At 36.3% G+C, this 22,672-nt stretch overlaps 1 protein-coding gene across 5 annotated transcripts in view; it reads right to left on the bottom strand.

The window, feature by feature from the left end:
• The window catches only part of GABRG2 (gamma-aminobutyric acid type A receptor subunit gamma2), a 90,076-nt gene extending 80,473 nt beyond the window's left edge, over window positions 1-9,603 (bottom strand). For all 5 annotated transcript variants that reach the window (XM_062189675.1, XM_062189672.1, XM_062189674.1 and 2 more), the window contains exon 1: window positions 9,497-9,603. In XM_062189675.1, coding sequence (XP_062045659.1) covers window positions 9,497-9,603 — 107 coding nt within the window. The remainder of the gene's footprint in view (window positions 1-9,496) is intronic.
• Between the last annotated feature and the right edge of the window lie 13,069 nt (window positions 9,604-22,672).

Below are 22,672 nucleotides of genomic sequence, written 5' to 3' on the forward strand. Positions count from 1 at the left end.
TAAATATATTAGAAAAAATAGCTCCTATAACAATACACTAAGATTTCATCCTAATGTACATTAAATCTTAAACAGTTTGATAATTATAAATTGTGTCCTTGATTTAAAAATAGTATGCACAGTAGACTGAGGGATATATCTTTTTATTGTGTGTGTGTGTGTGTGTGAGTGAAGTAGAAGGTAGCAAAACTAGCATCAGAAATATATTTGGGGTGACTGATTCTGTAACCTGGGTGACAAATCACGTTAAGTTTTGTTCTGTGATCACATTTATGAGGTACAAAGAAAAGTAGAGAATTAGTCATGACCTTCATAACAAAATATCAGCTTAGATTGTCTCTTTTCTCATGATTCTTCAGACTAAAAGCTATGGTTTCTATTTCATGCTCTCCAGCTCTGGCCATCAAGAGTAGCAAAATAATAGCATCACTCACAGTTTGCTCTGGATAATAAGATGAGTAATTTTGCTTACTTGGCATTTGAGTGACAATGGTTTTACACTATTTTTGGGAAAGGAACATTTTTTTACATACAGTTAGGGATGCTGTGTTCAAGGAGGAGTCCCAGATAGTGGCATATTTTTCCTCATTAAATTTGGACCTTATTTACATTATTAGAGATATTATTAAGTCACTGTAATGATCTTCTTAAAACAAATGAGCGATATAGGAATTCTGGAATTTAGGAATCTCTACCTGCTTTGCTTATTTCATACAAATTAAGACAGGAAACTGGAGAATAGGGAAATGTTTATTTAAAATAATCCCTCTTCATTACTGCTGTGAAATTTAGAGGTTAGCATGAATATAGAGGCTGCTTTACCCTCAGGTATATCCCCAGGAAAAAATGACCGTGTAGTACTAATAAGAACACTACCAGAAGCAAAAATGATGTGCAAGGAATGCTTACGATGTGCCAGACATTATCTATTGGATTATGCTACATAGCATTGTGCCAATTAGTACTCAAAGTAAACTGGTGAAGTGTTATTATCTTCCTTTCTATATAAAGAGAATGAAGTTAAGTGAAATGAAATAAGTTGGTTTATGGCCATCAGATAGTAAATGGCAGGGCTAGGGAATTGAATTCTGTTTAAGTTATTTCTATAGCTTAGGCTCTTAATCAGTATAGTGTACATTTGTCCTGCTTGCTGCTTTATTGTTGTTGTTATTGTTAGTGGCAACCATCTATGCTGAACCTGAAGTGAGATACTATAGAATAGTTGAAAGTTTTTTTTTTTTCTCTCTCTCATGAAAAAAAGATCTGATTTCAATTATTTCATTAAGCAAATAATTATTGAGCATCTATTATGGGCAAAGCATTGCTCAAAAAGCCTGGATATATCAGAGGATAAAATGATATCTCTGCTGTCATGGATCCAGGCTTCTAGCTGAGAACTCGAAGTGCCAGTGCCATAGGTGGAGGATTAGCCTAGTGAGCTGTGACACCGGCCTTTTGGATATTGTTGAGGGAGTGTCTTGCAATGGCTGAATATGGGATATAACCCTGGTCAAAGAATACTGTGATCCTGATGTGCCCAAAGGGAAAGGAGGAAGTTAATTAATTTGTTGTGGAATTGAATTAATAATAATGAATTCCAAATTCACACATTTGAAAGTGATAATATGTTTTGTTATGAAAGTGATCTTTAAAAAATTAAGATAAAGAATACAGACTTCTAGCAAAGAAAAGTTAAAATGAGACAATTTGGTTGAGTGATAGTTTTCAACAGTCACCATCTAGATGTTGTTACTCACTCTTAAGAATTATCACTTTAATTTTTACCTACTAAGAAGTACTAAGGAAAACCATTTTACATTAAGAAAGGGGAGATAACTAAATATAGCCTCAACTTTAGTTTATTCTTTCATTTTAGAATAATTTAAAAGGAATATGAATTCACTCATTTTTTTTTCATTTTTTTTTTTTTGAGAGAGAGGGAGACAAAAAAGAGAGAGGACCCCCCTGTTGGTTTACTAACTGAATGCCTTCCACATCCAGGGCTGGCTGTTACTGAAGCCCAAAGCTAAGAACTCAATCTATGTCTCCCATGGTGATGGTAGAAACCCAAATACATGAATCATAATGTTGATTCCCTGCAGTAGCAGGAAGCTGGAGTCAGGAGCCAAAGCTGGGTATTGAACCCATGTATTCTGAAATGAAACATGAACATCTTAATCAGCCTATTAACACTAGGATAATGCTTACCCTTTGATCATGTTTAATATGATGAAGAAACTATTGTTTTAATAAATAAAAAAGACATTATCTCAAAGTTGCAAATTTGTGTGTATATGCATAAGACTATGGCACCTTATTGTAGAATAAAGATTACTTGCAATGAACCATTTTTTATAATAAAAAATGTTAACCAAGTGTACTAGAAGAGTCATGTTTGAAAACATGTATATGATTGGTTGGAAGTTGGTGGAACAAAAAACCATTAACTGCTTATTGATTAGTAAATTAAATCTTTGTTAAGATAATATACCACTGCATCCCATTTTAATTGTGTTTAATTATGCACATATGTTTAAAAACTAAACAAAGTTTGTTTTCAGAGCATTTCAAAAAATGCTATTCTTTAAAAAAAAGTCATTTTCAAATGAAAATTTCTGAAACTGAGGATAACAACTAAAACAAGGACCATTGTGAGCAAGAAGAAAATGTTGCAGTATTAAAGCAAACCACTGTGATTGTGGAGGACTTTGAGCTACTTTGTAGATCTCAGTTTCTCTGCCCTATGCCTTCACCATTCTGGAAATCTGTTATATACTCTCATGGCATGATGCAACTTCTATGTAGCATTTACCTAAACTAATAATTTGGGTGGGCATCTGATCTAGTAGTGAAGATGCTAGTTAGATCATTTGCTTCCCACATTGGAGTACCTGAATTCCACTCCTGGCCCTGGCCCCTTACTCCAGCTTTTTGCTATTGTGGACCCTGAGAGGCCTCAGTGATGTCTCATGTGATTGGATTCCTGTCATACCCACATGGGATTCCAGAATTCTTTTCCCTTATTCCCATCTTCAGCCTATGCTTAGCTTGCCCTGTCATCGGCATCTGGGGATAAACCAGCAGAGAAGAGTTCTTTGTCTGTCTCTTTTTCTGTCTCTCTTATTTGTAGAACCCTTTGATCTTTCTTGTCACCCTATGAGATTGCGAACTTCATAATGGCAGACATCATGGTTTCTGTTGGTCCAAAATTACACACCCAGCACTTAGAGCAGACCTGGCTCAGATATTGTTCCCTTAATGAATTACTTAAAAAAAAAAAAACTACATTAATTTATGGTTCTTGTACCTACACTTATTTTACTTAACTACTTGTTTCAAATGTGTTTTTCCAAAATGGTTTATAATTGATAACCACCAAAGTAGGAAACAAAGCATCATTTATTTTGTACTACCAAGATTGTATTTACTTATTATACTCAGTTTGTTTGGGCCATTTTATCTAAACATGCCTAAATAAATTACAGAACACATTGTATACTTGTCTTACTACATACACTTTGGTTTTACAACTAAAGTTGTGTTCATGGTAGGGTTTCAATTACAGCAAAGAATCTTTGCTTTAACAACATCTCTTGTTTTCCCCACCATTATATTATTTTGTATTCATATGGTTTTCTTTATGAATGGGTGGAGACTGTAATATCAGTGCTACTTATTTAGCAGTTACATGGTACTTTATCTACGCAGAGTTATACAATGATTTTTATAATAATATAGAATTATTACCATATTTTGTGCTCTTGTATCACAACACTATAGAGATTAATATGATTTAGAGTTAAGTTTTATTTTTACCCTAAGCCACTAATTTAAAAGGAGCTTTTTATTTCTTTTTAAAGGATATTTACTCTCAAGTAAATGGAACAAATGAATAGGAAATAACCCTACCAGTAAGGCATAGCATAGAGCCCTTTTGTGTCTCAAAACAATCCAAGTATTTCCTTACCTATGAAAAGAAAAAAGGTAATTGCTCCTCGGTTTTTTGTATATTGCGTTAAGAATGCAACAAGGGGCATCTTCATGTTCCCTACAGTTAATATTCAAGAAGTCTTGCACAAGTTTCCTAACCTCACGTATCTCATTTTTACTGTTGTCAAAAGGATAAAGTATTCTTTTTCATCTAACACACAAGTCTTCTAAGAAAATAAAAATATGGATACAAACATTCTTATAAATAGTGAATCCCTGTTGAATTGCTAGCTATTATTAAACTTCTTATCCTCTAGAAATTTAAATTTAAATTCTTTGATATTAATTCATTCCATAACAAAATTAATTAAGCAGTTACTTGTGTGGTTGCAGGGATTAGAGATGTTATCTTTCAATATCTACATACTGAAAATAGAGATATCCAGATATTGAAGCGGTAATGTTATTTCCACTTTAATATTCAGTGTAGTCACCTCAGTTTTGTCTTTAATTTTTCTAAACTTGTGTAAGAAAACTTAAAGAACACTTTGAACACTATAAATCTGGTCAATGGATGGCAAGATGTCTTTTCTAACAGTTGGATGGCAAATATTATATTTACATTTCTGGCTAATGAATGAATTGCAGGTTAAACAATGCTTTACTATACAGACACAGTCATTGAGGAAATATATTTTCTAAGCATTTTGGTTTAGGATCTAAATAATGTTAATTACTATGTTCTTAAAGTTACAAAACAACTGAGTAGTAAACTGTTTCTAAACATTTCTGCCTAGAACTTTTAATCAAAACAATAATATTTTCTTTAAATATGATATCATCAGTGACAACTAAGTATCTCAAAACATTCCTCTGCAAAAATTGAACATTTTAATGTGTTTTGTGGAGTGACTGGATCTAAAATATATCTTCTAGATTATATCATCTGAAGGTATAATCAGAGAGTTAGAAAAATTAAAGCTAAGTACAAGTATACTTTACTGGAATGTCACATATTTATGGTTCCTCAAAGTATTCCTATTAAACTGGCTGAGCACAGTAGATTGATTAAAAGTTTAGAGTATTTTGGAAAATATTTGAACATCGTGGGTGCCCACATAATCTAAGTGCTTAAGAATTTGTATTTTAGTTGGGATGGTTTTCCCAGATGTGATAATTTACTCAGCTATCTGTGCAAAAAAGGATACATCCATTTGCTACTGCATTATAAGAGATCTATGTGGGGTCTTCAAAATCAGAAATCAATGAATTATACTTTCAAATCCACTTGTATTGAATATATACATATATGTACATATATTTCATGTTTATTATGACTCTTTGAAGTAATTATTGTCAACCACATTTGAAAGACTAGGAAACCAAGATTATGGACAAATTAAATGATTTGCCTAGAATCAGTAAATAACTAGAAGTAATATAATGTAAAGATAAGTATGTATGTGAATGGACAGAGAAATATACACCTATAAGATGACAATTATATATACATATATAAGGGTATATATGTGCATATATTTGTTGATATTACAGCTGATTGTTTTGTAGATCTGTCACTAATTCTGTGGTTTATGATCAGTGAGTATAGTAGCTGGACTAAATTATCTGTGAGATATATACACTGTATTTAAACTCAGAAAACTCTGTCTTGTAATGGCTGGAAAATTGTAGCAGAGGTAGTCATGGGCCTAGTAATATAATATTTACAACAAAGATAAAACGTCTAAAGTCAATCTTAACTTCGAATTGGAATGGAGCCCTTTGTCATAAAGCATGTTTTAAAATGTGCAGAAACAAATCTCTCTACTATTAAATTAAGTATTCTATAAATGAATTATTTTGAGTAGACTGTATATTCAAAACAAAGCCAAGATATCAGAGAGACATTTACATGTCTAATTTTTTAAGTGAAAAACCAAGTATTTTGTCTAGATAGTGATAAGCAACTGAATTCTGGGAAGTATTGGATCATAATTTTTTTTTGTCAAGTAAATGTTTGCCTCGTGGTAGACTATGTGAAATGAAGAAGCATTTGGGAATATAGGGAATAACAAGGGGTTCCATGTAGATGGATTCTATAAACAAATAGGGTTTCATTGAAAAATCATAATATTTATCTTACATGAATGATAATAGCTCATTAAATGCAAAAACTATGTAAAATTTAATTTGAGGATAAGAAAAAAATCTTTAACAACTCATAGGAAAAGTTACCTGAACTATTTCTGTTCAGGGAATATAAGAAAAAAATATTTCTAAATCTTTTAAGCTAATTTTCTTTTATAAAATCCACTGCTAGCTCTTCAAAGTAAAGGATAGATTCATTATCAAAAATTTAATCAATTTCTGTTCAGTTTATCCTTGAACAGTAATTCTTTATCCCTCTTAAGTGTAAGATTGGTTTAGTCTCATAGGTAAAAACACTTTTTCTTTTTGGCATTTATTCCTACTTAAAAATATTTTTATTGTATCACACTTTTTTCTGTTAGTATATTATTGCTCTAAGACAAAATAAAGGACAATGAAAATTTGTAAAATTATAAAATATGTATATATAGTATATGTTTGTGAATATAATTACATTAATGCTAATACATATTTTTTTTCAGCCACTATCTTCCCAAACGTGTTGTAGGCTTTTTGGTATTCTTCATACTATTCTTTAATATGTTTTTATAATACAGCAATCATTTACATATAAATAAGAGATTTATGGTTGTGAAATTGATTCATTGTGCTCAGTGAATATAAAGTAGCAAATACAAAGTACTGGTAAATATTAAATAAGGTGACGAATAAGCTTTTGAAAATCAGAAAAGTATAGAAATATTTTCTGCAAATCAAGGTCTACAGTACTTGTTGAAAAAGAATATTCCTATCTTCTGTGCTCTATCCCATAAATAATGATACAGAATCATCCAGTGTATACTTGGAATCTCCATTTTAGCAAGTTCCCCAGCTGGTTCTCATGGCAGTACTGTAAGGAAGATATTTGACAGTCTAGAACATTTGGAGCTTCAGAAATTAACTATTTCACAAGAAGAGATAATCATTATGAATATTCTCATTCTGATGCTTCATTTTCCTCCTTGTTTTACTTTTGTGTTAGCGCAGTCTCATGAGTTAAGCCATTTATCAAGGGAGAAAAGACTATTCTTAGGATTTATTTAAATTTAAAGGTCAATTTATTTTTTTTTTAGCTTGCTTCAATTTTCTAGATGATTCTACTGCCACTGTTTGTTCCAAAAGTATCCTTAGGTCCTCATTTTTAACAGTAACTTATTGTCTTTTTTCTGGATCACCTTCGGCGTTCAAAGCTTATACTTCACTCCAAACCTACTCTGCCATTTAAGTGACTTTTTTATGGGATTGCAGCAAACTGAAACTCTGATCACATTCTCTTCATCAAACTGTGATGGCTCCATTCTCTGTCATTATTCAGAAAACACACAAAAAATTACCTTTTATAGAGTTTTCATGACATATAACTCCCAATATTTAGGGATATTATGATGTTAATCTAGGCCACTCTGGTAAAAATGAAAATAAATCTTAAAGTTTTGCTTTTATATGATGTAGGAATACAAAAATTAGAGCTATTGCAACAAGGAGACGTCTTAGATACTCTACTGTTTTAAACAATAATAAAATTCAACTTTTTATAACTAAAATATCATCATTGGAAATAACATACATAGGAATGAACTTATCTTTATCCACTTGATTATAGAATTGTTTACTAGGATGGATGTATGACAAACATATCCCCCTAAATCCCTCCTAGATTTTAATCCACAGGTTTCAGAAATGGTATGAACATGAGAAAGATATTTTCTATCAGTAAGCAACTACAAACTCTCTAATTTCTCAAACAAATTAAGTTTCAAGAAGTTACACATTAAATTTAAATATATGTCTGCAAATTTTGAATAGAAAAATTGTTTTAATGGGATTCCACTAAAATGTATTACACATAAAAACTTCTGTAGTAAAAGGCCCTCTTCTCAGAAAACTTCTTAATCTTAGACTCTGAATGAAAATACTTACTAAACTTATAGTGAAGGAGAAACATGAAAAGTTCTAGAACTAAGCAGACCCTGTGTTTGCTGAAAAACTCCAAAAATAACCTTTTACTCTTTGTTTTTCTTGAGTCTTCTTTATAGCTCACCATAGAGAAGTAATGATCAAAGAACTTCACTAAACATTTTGAAGAAAATAATTTTAAAAATTAGTTTAACCTTATCTTTGTCAGCTTCTTTTGTATGTCAACTCCCAAGAAGACTTTAGGGCAGTATCTTGAGTTCTTTTAAAGTTGTTTTTTTTTTCTTTTATTTAGGGATTGGAGAATATGGAGTAATCAATCCTTTATAGAGCTTTATTTACAAATAGCAGTATAGGCAAGTGCAAGAAATGAAAATACTGGACCTATGATTTGCCTTTGGCCCTGACTGGAAATCCTTATGGTGATGGTGGTGAGGAGGGGTCTCGATGGTGCACTATCACGTATGGAGAGATATCCCCTCATACTACTGAGGTGAGGAAGTTCAGGAAAATTTATATGCAAAGCATTTTATATCACACACATGCTCAGGATTTTCTGGAATCCATTTCCCCTCACCCCCCCCCCTTTTCTGTTCAGTGCATCAGGGCCTTAAAGCATGAATGCATACTTCAGAATTCTGGCATCTCGTTTACCTCATTCAGCATATTTTTCAAGGCTGCAGTAAGGCTCACTCTTTTCCAGGCATATTTTCTCCCCAACACACATTCATTCAACTACATTCTACACCCCACGCCCAACAGTCCCTTTCTCCTTTGGGGGGCGGGTAGCCATAATCAGAGCAGGGACTTAAGACTTCATTAGAACCTCTAGACTCAGTAGGCCTTCTGTCTGGTGGTCTGTGTAGATTTAGAGAAAAGGCCCTACCAGGTTAGACAAGCCTCTTCCCTTTGGACCCAACTGGGACTGCTGTCCCTGGTGCTGAACCGTATTTGCCCATCAAGGAGTCAGCGGCCGAGTCAGTGGGGTTAGATGGAAAACCTGGCTGACTGAATGCCCAGATGCAGAAGCAGAGAATACTTTAGTGAACAGAGATGGGGCCGCCCCCACCCCCCAACTCCTCCTTCACACATATCGGTCTCTTGTGCGACAGGACCCCATTTGCAATGTTCTCTTCCAGACCCCCCCCACCCCAAACGCCTTCAACATGGCCTCAGATGCTAGCAGGTACCAGCAAAGCCCAGCTCGACATCAGATTGCGGTGATGTCAGAATGGTATTCCACAGACACAAAGTCTTTGTGAGGTTAGATGTTACACTCTAAAGCAAAACAAAAAATTGAAGCCTAATAAATTAATAAATAAATGAAAGTGACCTTCCTCTTTCCTCCCTCCCGTTCCTACCCCAAATTTTCATTCTCCTCTAGATTATAAAATTCCAGATCCTAGAAGCGTGCTTTAAAACTGGGTGGTCTCCCTAGCTTCGCATCTCCACCCCTTCCCCCACCCCTCGGGAGCAAAACGACGCGGAAAATGACATAGCTTACCCCGGGTAGAGCGACAGCAGAAGAAGAATCCACGTCGTCATTTTCCGTGAAAATACAGGAGTCGAGTAGACTGAGCTTCCTGTGCTCCATATATTTGGCGAACTCATCGCTTTTTTTTCCTCCTCTCGCTTCTAGCCTTTCAGTTGCAGAAGAATCCCTCCCCCTTTGTATTATTATTGTGCTTATGATCTAGTGTCCGCTCCCCCCACCTGCCTCTAGTAGGTCTCCTCACTGGGGAGCTGCGTTGCTTCCAGCTTCGCAATTAATATTCAAGGGACATAAATAAAATCAGCACAAACGCTTGCAGATACCATCAAAGCGTCAGCTAGGGCAGCAGCTTCCAAGTCAGGGGAATAATGTAGTTGAGTCAGGGGGAGGGGCCCAGGAAGGGAGACACGCCAAGACAAATAAACGAGTCAGAGAAAGGCGCGCACATTCATGCCTCACACTGAGGCATACTCCCCCAGGTCCATCATTTTAGGTTTATTTGTTTTGATTGTGTTTCTCTTAGAAGGGGCAGGACTGTGTGTGTGTGTTCATGTGTGTGCATGCGTTTGTGTGTGTGTGTGTGTTTAAAAGAAAAAAAAAACACTAGTGTCTCTGCGTGATTAACTATCACGCAGATTAACTGAGGTCAAAGTGGAAGTGATGCACGCTGCTGCTGCAGGAATTAACACATGCGTGGTATCTTTCCAGCACTTCTTAACCCTTCCCTGCACACACGCAGCATGTAAGGACTGGTGTTCATGGGGTCAAGAGCTGCTTTAGCAAGCCCAGAATCTGTGTCAACAAAAGCAGAAGGTTTATCTCCTCCAACATGCCTAGAATCTTTACTTTAAAATCCTAGTCTTAGAAATCATGATTTTATCCTGGGGTGGGGAGAGGAAGGGGAGGTGGGGGAGGGGTGCTTCTTCTCTGTAAACCATTCTGTGGGAAGCCGGATTTAGTGGATTCAATCTGAATGAAGAGAGAAAACATTGATGGAATTAAAACACAGAAAAATTCCACACTCTGCAGGATTCTCTTTTCCTTCTCCAGTGAAATTGTAAACACACACACACACACACACAAAAGACTAGAAGTTAGAAGAATATAACTGCCTGGGACTAGTTAACTTGAATAAAGAACATAGCCTAAACCCCTCAGCAGGGGACTACATTTTGAATGATAGAAGGGCACAGAGAAATGCAAGAGAGAACACTTAACAACACAAAAAAGGTTTCTGTTTGCTGTGTGAAAATTTGCTTTTCTGGGGTGATGGGATCTTTTTGGTAATAATCCTGAAAACTCCTAGGGTGAGTGAGTGAGTGGTATTAATTTATATTTTTTTAATTGCGGGGAAGGTGACAGTGAATACTGAAATATGGTATGGGAGATAACCCTATGTAGCTTTGTTCTACCAACATACAGGAATTCCAGTTCTCAGATCCTGGGGAAGAAAGTGGAGGGGTGTTTCATGACTCTCTAGGGTCAGATACTACCATGGCCATGTTCATAAAGAGGTGCAGATGCAGAGGACTCAGCAGATCACTTCCTAGAAAGTACAGTTATCTCCTAACTGAACCTTTTCTGCAGGAAGGAAATCTTCCAGAAATGGGACTTCAGTAAGCTGAAGTCCAGGGGGCCTAGAAACAGAGCATCCGATCAACAGGTTCTCAAAGCATTGCTAACTCTAAGTATACCCAAGGGAAAGAGAATTACTGCTGACTGTGGCCAGTGAATGCACTGAAGAGATGCAATGAAGTAAAAAAGCCTGAGAGTCGTTTCTGTTTACCTGATCATTTTACAACTCTGCCTTTAGTTATTTTTGTAGAATTTAGACAAAATCCAATTAAAAGAACAACATTCATAAGCAGTCAATGGAATTCTTTCCATTATATCTAAACTGATGATAGAACAAATGTAAATTTCTTTTCTTTTCTTTTTTTATTTGACAGGTAGGGTTATAGACAGTAAGAGGGAGGGACAGAGTGAAAGGTCTTCCTTCCATTGGTTTGCTCCCCGAATGACCCCTATGGCCGGAATTGCACGGATCTGAAGCCAGGAGCCAGGTGCTTCTTCCTGGTCTCCCAAGCGGGTGCAGGGGCCCAAGCACTTGGGCCATCCTCCACTGCCCTCCAGGGCCACAGCAGAGAGCTGGACTGGAAGAGGAGCAACCGAGACTAGAACCCGGTGCCCATATGGGATGCCGGTGGCACAGGTGGAGGATTAACCAAGTGAGCCACTGTGCCAGCCCCGTAAATTTCTTTTCTTTGTAATTATCTTGTTCCTTGCCCCTACTCAGTCGTAAGTTTTTTAGACACTAAAGGTATGTGTATGTGTGTGTGTGTATGTGTAGAAAATGAAGATATCTGATTATAATTTTAGACTAATGTGTGTAAAAACATGCACATACACACATGTGCACACTTTGCTTTGTAAAACAATCAGGCATGTAAGTTACAGGAAAAAAAAATGGGCTGGTTATGAATCAGTAAAATGGTAGAAACCATACACCCCAGAGTGATCATTCCTCATATAGCTAGAGTTACTCCTGCTTACTTACTGTCAGAGTTTCCAGAAGAGATAGAAAAAAGAATTGCTCTTTGATGTGTACTAACGTATTAAACCACAAGACAGGCCAAATCCAAAAATCATGCAGGCCACTAAGTTGCTGATTTTGTTGTAGACAGTAAAAAAACACCTGCAGGTGACAGTTCTATTCTCTGTCGTGCAGGCCATTTCGTTTTGCAATGCAAGTTTTTTAGAGTGCTTGTTAGTTTATTTTTTTCATGTTAATGTGTTATTAATACAAAGAGAACAGATTCAATATAGTTCATAGATACAATTCTAAGAATATAATGACATTCTCTCCCTCTGCTTTTCTTTGTCATTCTCTCTCTCTCTTCCATTCTTTCTTCTAATGCAACTGTGAGAATACATGCTGCCACTTTCAAAAGGTAGTGATTAGACCTGCGGGCGGCTCAATAGGCTAATCCTCTGCCTTGTGGCGCCGGCACACAGGGTTCTAGTCCCGGTGGGGGCACTGGATTCTGTCCCGGTTGCCCCTCTTCCAGGCCAGCTCTCTGCTGTGGCCAGGGAGTGCAGTGGAGGATGGCCCAGGTGCTTTGGCCCTGCACCCGCATGGGAGACCAGGAGAAGCACCTGGCTCCTGCCTTCGGATCAGCGTGGTGCAGATCAGCGCACCGGCTGCGGCGGCCACTGGAGGGTGAACCAACGGCAAAGGAAGACCTTTCTCCCTGTCTCTCTCTCTCACTGTCCTCTCTGCCTGTCATAAATGAAATAAAATAGGTAGTGATTAAGATCCTTCCTGTACAGAATCAGTAATTCCTAAAAGTTATAATCTATTTCAATAATGGAATACTTTACTATGTATAGTACAATATCTGGTATAGTTTAAACTGTGCCAAATATGACTCGTAGGCCTCAGTTCCTCAGTGGATCTTTCTTAGCTAGTAACTGCTCTGTAAGATCATATTTAAATAAATCCTCCAAGACTTTGCAAGTAATATTCTGGTGTCTGTAAGAGTCCTGTTCTGTTAATTTCTTTCATAAGCAGTCACATGTTAATTATGCCTCATTTATTCTTGCTCATTTTAAGAAGATATAATGCACATAAACACCATTTGATAAACATGAATCATATTTTAAGAGTAAGTATTATATATATATATACACATATGGATATTTATGCCAAAGTTTGAAAAATATTGGAAATGGAAAGAACACTACCACCCAGATATACTTATCAAAATAAGGCATTGTAAATATATTATAGAATTTTCTTTAAGTAAAGTTTTATTTTTTATTTTTGCTTCTAATTTGGCATTGCATCATTATGTTTTTTAAAGATTTATTTATTTTCATTTGAAAGTCAGAATTACACAGAGAGAGGAGAGGCAGAGAGAGAGAGAGAGAGAGAGGTCTTCCATCCGATGGTTCACTTCCCAGACAGCCACAATGGATGGAGCTGTGCCTATTGGAAGCCAGGAGCCAGGAGCTTCTTCAGGTTCTCCCACATGGGTGCAGGGGCCCAAAGACCTGGGCCATCTTCTACTGCTTTCCCAGACCAAAGCAGAGAGCTGGATTGGAAGTGGAGCAGCCAGGACTTGATCCGGCACCCATATGGGTTGCTGCCGCTTTAGGCCAGGGTGTTAACCCACTGTGCCACAACGCCTGCCCCATGCACTGTTGTTATTATTGTTTCATGTTGTTATCAAAGTTACTATTCCTAGAAGTTAATTATGAGAATAAAAGTTGAATCAGTTTGTTCTTAATAGAAAATATCTCATTTTTAGGAAATTAAGCTCTATTATTAATTGTGAAGGTGGAAAAGTAGGTAATTACTCTGTGAATAATATGTAACTTTCAGACATAAGATTAAGTGAATGATAAAAGTGACATGATAAAAATGTAACAAGAAGCTGAAGAATTGATCACTGAAAGAGGAAACAGTTGAATGAGATTGCAAATTATGTGACTTTTTCCCTGGGAATACTCCCAAGGATGACTATCTTTTCTGTATTCCTGGAGCTTTTCTAGCTTTAGAAAGGCAGGAAACCTCTCAACCCAAAACTGAAGACTAGCTGGACTCAACATAAGGCCACAATTTTACTGGCTTAAGGTTTAATAGAAGTGTTTGGGGCTGCCTGTGCAGCTCAAATTGAGGAGGGAATCATATATATGAAAACAACAGGAAAGGAAGGTTCCAGGTATGTATAAACTTCCTATGTGTTTTTGTGTGGAAAGGGGAAACATTACCAAGGAACCTGGATCACTACAAAAATCAATAGACTGAATTGTTCATAATTTAACTCCTATTGAAATAAAAATGCATGAATTTTCAGAGGAATGGGACAAATCAGAATATTATTATTAAATATACATATATATATATAAAGTGTCTGATACATGGTGAAAATAATCCTAAAGTATTCAGAGTAGGGATAAAAGGAAATATATATCTTTTTTAAAAAAAGATTTTTTTTTTGAAAGTCAGAGTTATACAGAGAGAGGAGAAGCAGAGAGAGAGAGAGAGAGCAAGAGGTCTTCCATCTAATGGCTCACTCCCCAAATGGCTGCAATGGATGGAGCTGCGCCGATCTGAAGCCAGGAGCCAGGAGCCTCCTCTGGGTCTCCCACATGGGTGCAGGGGCCCAAGGACTTGGGCCACTTTCCACTGCTTTCCCAGGAAATAGCAGAGAGCTGAATCAGAAGTGGAATAGCTGGGTCTCGAATGGGCGCCCATATGGGATGCCAGTGCTTCAGGCCAGGCATTTAACCTACTGTGCCACAGCTCTGGCCCCAGAAAATATGTATCTTTTTAAATCACTGTCAAAAGAAACAAACAAAAAATACTGCAATGATTCAGATAAGGATGGTCAATCAGGTATCTAAAACCATTCAAGGACTTAAAGAAAAGTATGGTCTAGATGATCATATAGTCAAATAAGTGGACCTTATAGAATCTCAGCAAATACATGGAAACTAGTTTTAAAAAGGCAAAATAGAAACTCTAGAAATGAAATTTATAATACCAGAAAAGAAACCATTACCTGAATGGGCTTTAGTAGCCAATTGACAATTGGCAGAAAAAAGTATCACTACACTTGAGGACAGATCAGTAAATATTATTTAGTATAAAAATAGAGAGCCATTAAAAACAAAAATAAAAGAGCCCATGGGAACTGAGACAGTATCAAGCATCTTAATATAATTGTGTAGAGGAAGAAGAATGAGAGAATTAAGCAGAACATATTTGAAGTAATCATGGTCAATTTTCCCCCAAATTGGTAGAAAATATCAACACAGAGAACCAAGAAGCTCCTAAGCGCAGTAAACACAATGAAAGCATCATTTTACAATTTTATAGTCATACAGCTAGGAACTAAAGATAACATAAAAATTTTATCCAAAGAGAAATGAAGCATTACAGTTGTTAGACACTCGTATTAAGTGGTTGACTCTCAAAATCTTTAAGGCCAATAAAGAGTGGATGATAACCTTTTTAAAATGTTGAAATAAAAGATATATACAGAATTCTATATATTATAAATAGACCTTTCTGATTCTGAAAGCAGTAAAAGGCTTTTTTAAAGAAATAGAGGCTGAGAGAATTTGTCACCAGTAGAACTGAGCTAAAAGCACAGCAAAAGAAGTAAATTCTTCATGCAAAGTGATAACAGATGGAAACACAGATCTGTATGAAGAAGAGAGGAACACAGAAAATGATTAATATGTGATAAAACAGGGAAAAATGCATATTTTACCATGATTTATTTAAAGGCATCTAAGCATTTATTTGGGATGCAGAGTAGCAGAGCGAGAGGGAGATTGTCTGCCTGCTGGTCCATTACCCAAATGCCCACAACAGCCAAGGCTAGCCCAAGCCTATTCCAGGAGCCAAAATTTCCATCTGGGTCTCCCACATGGGTGGCAGGAACCCAAGTACTTGGGTCATCATCTGCTGCCTCTCAGACACATTAGCCAGGACTAATGGAGTAGCCAAGACTGGAACCATGTATTCTAACACGTAATGGGGATATCCTATCAGCAGTTAAACTTGCTGCACCACACATCAACCACAACACCTGACTTTTTAATGCAAGAGTTATAACAGGGGCTGGAGTTCTGGTGTAGTGCCTAAAACTTCCCCCTTTGACACCGGCATCAAATACAGGTGTGAGTTCAAGTATGCACTACTCCACTTCGAATCCAGCTCCCTGTAAATGCACCTAGGAAAGCAGTAGAAAATGGCCATCAGGGGATTCCAATTCAGTCCCATCAAGGTGGCGTGTCACCAATGCCATCTCACTAGACAAAGAGATCAGTTTCAGTTCCCTGAAGGGAGGAGAGAACTTCTATTTTGACTATGACCTGGTCTAAATAAGATCAGAGTTGGCGAACTCAAGAAGCTTCCATAGCCATGGCAACTCATGACAAGAGCCTCGGGCGATTACTGACACCATAAATAAGAGTGTCAATTGTTAAATCAACAATAGGAGTCACTGTGCACTTACTCCCCATGTGGGACCTCTGTCCTTAATATGTTATATTATGTGAAATAATGGTATAACTAGTACACAAACAGTACTTTATACTTTGTGTTTCTGTGTAGGTGCAAACTCTTGAAATCTTTACTTAGTATATACTAAATTGATCTTCTGTAAATAAAGATAATTGAAAATGTGAATGGGATGGGAGAGGGAGCGGGAGATGGGATGGTTGCAGGTGGGAGGGAGGTTATGGGGGGAAAAAACTGCTATAATCCAAAAGTTGTACTTTGGAAATTTATATTTATTAAATAAAAGTTAAAAAAAAAAAAGAAAATGGCCAAAGTCTTTGGGCTCCTGCATCCATGTAGGAGACTGGTAAGAAGCTCCTGATTCCTGGCTTTGGTCTGACCCAGCCTTGGCAGTTGTGGCAATTTGGAGAACGAATTAGCAAATTGAAGTTCTCCCTCTCTCCATCCCTCTTGCTTTCTCTAACTCTGCCTTCCAAATAAGTAAATCTTAAAAAAAAAGTATTATAACTTCATTTTAAAGTTTATAACCCAATATACTTTACAAATATAAATATAAAAATACAATATATCCATATACATTATATGTAAATAAATATAATATATATTTTATGTATAAAATATATACTGTATATGTCTTCAATAGCACAAAATACAAAAGTTGGTTTTAAGTAAAGTTGTATTGTTAATTGTACTTTTGCAAATTTTTTCTCATTTATCTCATCAAGTGGCATAATAATAACTATAAATACTTGATAGATTAAAATAGTGATCATTAAAATTACAATAAATAATATTGTAAAGATATAGCTAAACATATAATACTAAAATAATTATTAAATGTAAAAGAGCACAGAAAATGCAGAGCATAGGGGGAAAGTAATGGGATGGATAGCAAAGAGCAAAATGGGGCTTGAATGTAGGTGTGAATACAAGGAGTGTTATGAGTGATAAGGAAGCATTTTTTATAATGGCAAAAGGATCGATTCACCTGAAAGATGTAACAATAAGATAAGATTATACACATGATAACAGAGCTTCAAAACAAGTGAATCAAAAACAAAGCATAAGAAATAGGGGAGAAATATCACAATTATACTTGAAACATTAAAAGAGTTCCTCTGACTTGGTATTTATGAAACACAATATGAACCCAATAATTACAGAATAAACTGCAACATTTATACTCTTTTCAACTGCTCATAAAATAAGTTTCAATAAATTTACCAAGTTTGAAATCTTAATAGAACAAAAACGATCCAAATTCAGTAATATAAAATGGTAAATTCAAAAAAAAAAAATTTAAGTTGATATGTCCAAGTAATACATGTTTCAAAAGAGCAACCCTAAAGAAAATTGGAGGTCATTCAAATCAAATGAAAATTAAAATGCATTCTTAACCACTGGTTTGACAAAGGTATAAAACAAAGTTTTACAAAACTATATTTGCAGCAATATTGACATACATAGACATTTTTTTTTAAATTTTAGTTCCCACATATGAGGTAGAACATGCAACACTTGTCTTTCTGTATTGGGCAATGATATGTGATTACTTTAAAATTTTCTATATAGATTAAATGGTCATTTTTTTCCTTCATTGTTTATAATCATTATCTACCTTTCCATACAAGAAGGGTCTTTGTGCTTTTTGCTTGTTAAACTTTTTATTTGGTGAAATAGTAAGCCTTTTTACTGTAATGTAAATTTATAAATTACCTCAAAAACTAGAAAAAGAAAAGGAGAGGGAAGGATGGAGGAAGGGAGTAGAGAACATCATTATATTCTTAGGATTGTATCTATAAATTATATTGAATCTGTTAAAAACTAATTAAAATTAAACATTAAAAATGAAAATGCATCATATTAATGTTTGAGTTATGGAGTTAAAAATGAATTTAAAGCAAAATTGATGGCTTGAGACACATGTAGAAGAAAAAAGTTTTAAATCTGTGATCAAAGCTTACAACTAGAAACTAGGAAAAGGACAGATTAACTTGGGGCCAGCACTGTGGCGCGGTGAGTTAAAGCCCTGGCCTGAAGCGACTGCATCCCATATGGGCACTGGTTCTATTCCCAGCTACTCCTCTTCTAATCCAGCTCTCTGCTATGGCCTGGGAAAGCAGCACAGGATGGCCCAAGTCCTTGGGCCCCTGGACCCGCATGGGAGACCCGGAAGAAGCTCCTGGCTCCTGGCTTTGGATAGGCGCAGCTCCGGCCGTTGTGGCCATCTGGGGAGTGAACCAACGGATGCAAGACCTCTCTCTCTCTCTCTCTCTGCCTCTCCTCTCTCTGTGTAACTCTGACTTTCAAATAAATAAAATAAATCTTAAAAAAAAAGGAACAATTAACCAAAAGTAAACAGAGGGAAGGAAAAAAAATATGAAGGCCAGGGCAGAAGTTACCAAAATAGGAAATAGAAAAGTTCTGTACAAAATTGATACAGATAAAAGTTGCATTTATTATAAAAAAAAATAGAAAAATCATTAACTCAAAGTAGACAATTTAAAAAAGTTAGAAAAACTGTTTCCAGGTTCAGGCATAAATGAAGCTACGTTATTACAGGTTTTGAGGGCAATAAAAGAATAAAATGTACTGCCATGAACTTATTCTTTTTTTTTAAGATTTATTTATTTATTTACTTGAAAGAGCTACAGAGATAGAGGGAGAGAGACCTTCCACCTACTGTATCTCTCCTTTGATAACCCCAACAGCTGAGGCTGTGCCAGGCTGAAGCCAGGAGCAAGCAGTTTCATACATGGGTGGCAGGAGTCCCAGTACTCCAGCCATCTTCCAGGAGGAGCTGAGACAGGAATCAGTACCCACATGGGAGGCTGGCATCACAGACTGGCTTTATCTACTATAGCACAACATTGGTCCCTCTGAACTCTTTGCTATTTGTTTAACAGCTCAGATTAACTGAAAAAATTTGATAAGATAAAGTTGATAGAAGGAAAAAAATCTAAATATTACTATAATTATTAAAGAAATCAGTGAGGATATTTGCATAAAAATGAAGTAATTTTTAAAGATTTATTTGCTTATTTCAAAGGAGGGAAGGTTGGGAGGGAGGGGAAGAGAGAGAGAGATGTTAAGTTTTCTGGTTTACTCCCCCCAAAATGGCCTCATCAGCCAGGACTAGGCCACGCTGCAGCCAGGAGTCAACCACTCCATCCTTCCTAAGCTGCAACCCAACTCACTGTGCTGCAACACCTCACTCTAAACTTACCTTTTCATTGAATTTCCATGAACTTTTCAAATTATTCTCATAGTTTTCCAACAATATTTTATAAGATGGTTTTACTATTCATCTGCATCATTTAAAGGACCAATGAAATTCATCTTAGAGTAACATTGGCAAAAAGTAGAAGTTCAAATCAATTTTCATGTCCAGTTTCCAAATTTTATTTCCAGCTTATTTAACAGGTTGGAATATTCTTTTGATTGTTTCAGAATTTTTGCAATTATAACTAAGGTTGCTACAAAAATTAATGTGGAGGTTTTTAGGTGGACATATATACCTATATACATGCATATATATTCTGGATAAACACCAAGAAGCATAACTGGTGGCTGATGTGGCATCCCATATCAGAGTCTAGTTTGAGTACTGATTCCCCTGCTGCCAGTGCAGCTCTCTGCTTTTGCATCCGGAAAGGCGACTAATGATGGCCCAAAAAGGTGGGCCACTGAAACCAATGTGTGAGATGAGGATGGAATTTCTCCTTCCTGCTTTCTCCTGGCCCAGACCTGCCTGTTCCAGCCATCTGAGCAGCAAAAGATAAGGTGGAGGCGCTCTCCCTCTCTCTCTCTGCCCCTCTCCCTCCCCCTGCTCTGTGTCCTTCTCTTTCTGTCATTCTGCCTTTCAAATAGATAAATAAACCTTTTTCTTGAAAAAGAAGCACAATTGCTGAATCACATTTAAGAGTGTGTTCACTTGTGTAAGAAACTACCAAATTGCCTTTCAGAACGTCTATGGTCTGTGTCATTTTGCATTCTTACCACTGAAAAAATGGAATTTCTAGAGCTCCACATGCTCATCATCCTTTGCTGTTGTCAGAATTTATGGTTTTTCACCATTCTAATGAGTATTACTGGCATCTCTCGCTCTCTTTATATTTGTGACTCACATCACTAATGATGCACGGTGTTGAGCATTCCCGTGTGCTTTTGTGCTGTTTGTACATCTTTACTGCACAGGAGTCTATCAAGAATTTATATCCATTTGTCCATCTTATTAAAAAGAAGATAAAGAAAACATGAAAAAAGAAAAATAGTAAAAATAAATAAATAAAGATATGGACAAGAAATGTATAAGAATATGCTATACAGAGGTTGTGTGGTGTGTCACTGGAAGCAGGAGCAAGAAAAATTGAAAATAGGCAGGACCTGAGAATAAAATAATTTCTACAGCAATGTCCATATGTAACCTTAATAATGTAAATCTCTTTTTGATTATACAACTTAACTATAGAAAAACTGTATGAGGCCGGCTCTGTGGCACAGTAGGTTAATCCTCTGCCTGCAGTGCCGGCATCCCATATGGATGCCGGTTCTAGTCCCAGCTGCTCCTCTTCTGATCCAGCTCTCTACTATGGCCTGAGAAAGCAGAAGATGGCCCAAGTCCTTGGGCCCCTGCACCCACATGGGAGACCTGGAGGAAGCTCTTGGCTCCTGGCTTTGAATCAGCCCAGCTCCAGCCGTTGAGGCCATTTGCGGAGTGAACCAGTGGATAGAAGACCTCTCTGTCTCTCTCACTGTCTGTAACTCTACCTCTAAATAAATAAATAAAATCTAAAAAGAAAAAAGAAAAATTATATGAAAACACAGCAGTACAAATTTTTTTTAAAATTGTATAAGATCCAAATATCGTATTTTACCCTTTATATTTTACAATATTATTCTGATTTTCTTCGCATTCATCTATATAATATTGGCTACTATGGTCTTCTTTTTCTTCTTCAATTATTGCACTGTTGCAGGGCCATATTGCCAAATAAGTATAGAGTTAGAAATTTTATAATGTTAAGTTATACTCAGTATTAAGAATATGTTGAAAAATTATTTATTTGAGAATCTGATACAGAGAGGAGAGAGAGAGAGAGAGAGAGAGAGAGAGAGAGAGTCCCTACCTGCTGATTCACTCCCTAGATGCCTGCAGTGGCCTAGGCTGGGTCAGGCCAAAACCAGGAGATGGGAACTCAATCTAGGTTTCCCACATTGGTGTCAGGAACCCAATTACTTGAGCTGTCACTGCTGCCTCCAAAAGTCTGCTTTTTCGGGAATCTGGCATCAGGAGCCAGAGGGGAGAATTGAATCCAAGTACTGTAATCCAAGATGTGGACATCTTAATGGCTAGGCCACATGCCTGCCCCCACCATTATTTTTCACCTATTACCTTTTAGTACATTGCTGATTATGTGTTCATTCCTGCATTCAAAATACTCCCTGTATTTTTGGTAAAAACAAATTGTATGGCATCACATATTTGTTAAATAAATTTAACATATCCCCTTTTCCACAGCAAGTTACACATTGAGAACTCTCAATATTCACAAGCCCTGCTTTATCTAGCCCCATGTCAACATACATTTGTAACTTTTCCTTTACTCTAGCCACAGTGACACTTTTTAGTACATGGAATGTATAATTTCCCATGCTGTGGGCTTTCACTCAGGTGATATCTCTGTCAGAATGTTGTCTTGTTTGCCTAGTTAACTATTCACCATGCAGATCTCAGCTTGAACATATTTTATTCTCTGACCCACAAATTAGGTTAAATTTTCATTTTGTCAAAATAAAATTGAAATGATATGGGGCCATTGGAAACATTAGTCAATGAACCAACAGATGGGAATGTGTTCTCTCTCTCTCTCTCTCTCTCTCTCTCTCTCTCTCTCTCCCTCTCTTTCCCCTCTCAGATAAAAAATTTAAAAGATTTAAAGGTAAATAAATATAATTAGGTAATGATAAAGAAAATTCTCATTATATAAGATTCCATACATCATGAAATTATCTTGCTTGATGTATGAATGAATATAATCACAAACTTAATTATGTTTATTGAGTGTTTCTGCAGCTAGAACATATGTTCCATGAAGCAGACACTCTGACTAGAATTTATCACATAGTGAAATAATATTTAGATGACTGAA

Source organism: Lepus europaeus, chromosome 4 (genome assembly GCF_033115175.1).
Source record: "Lepus europaeus isolate LE1 chromosome 4, mLepTim1.pri, whole genome shotgun sequence".
NCBI classification, from domain to species: Eukaryota; Metazoa; Chordata; class Mammalia; order Lagomorpha; family Leporidae; genus Lepus; species Lepus europaeus.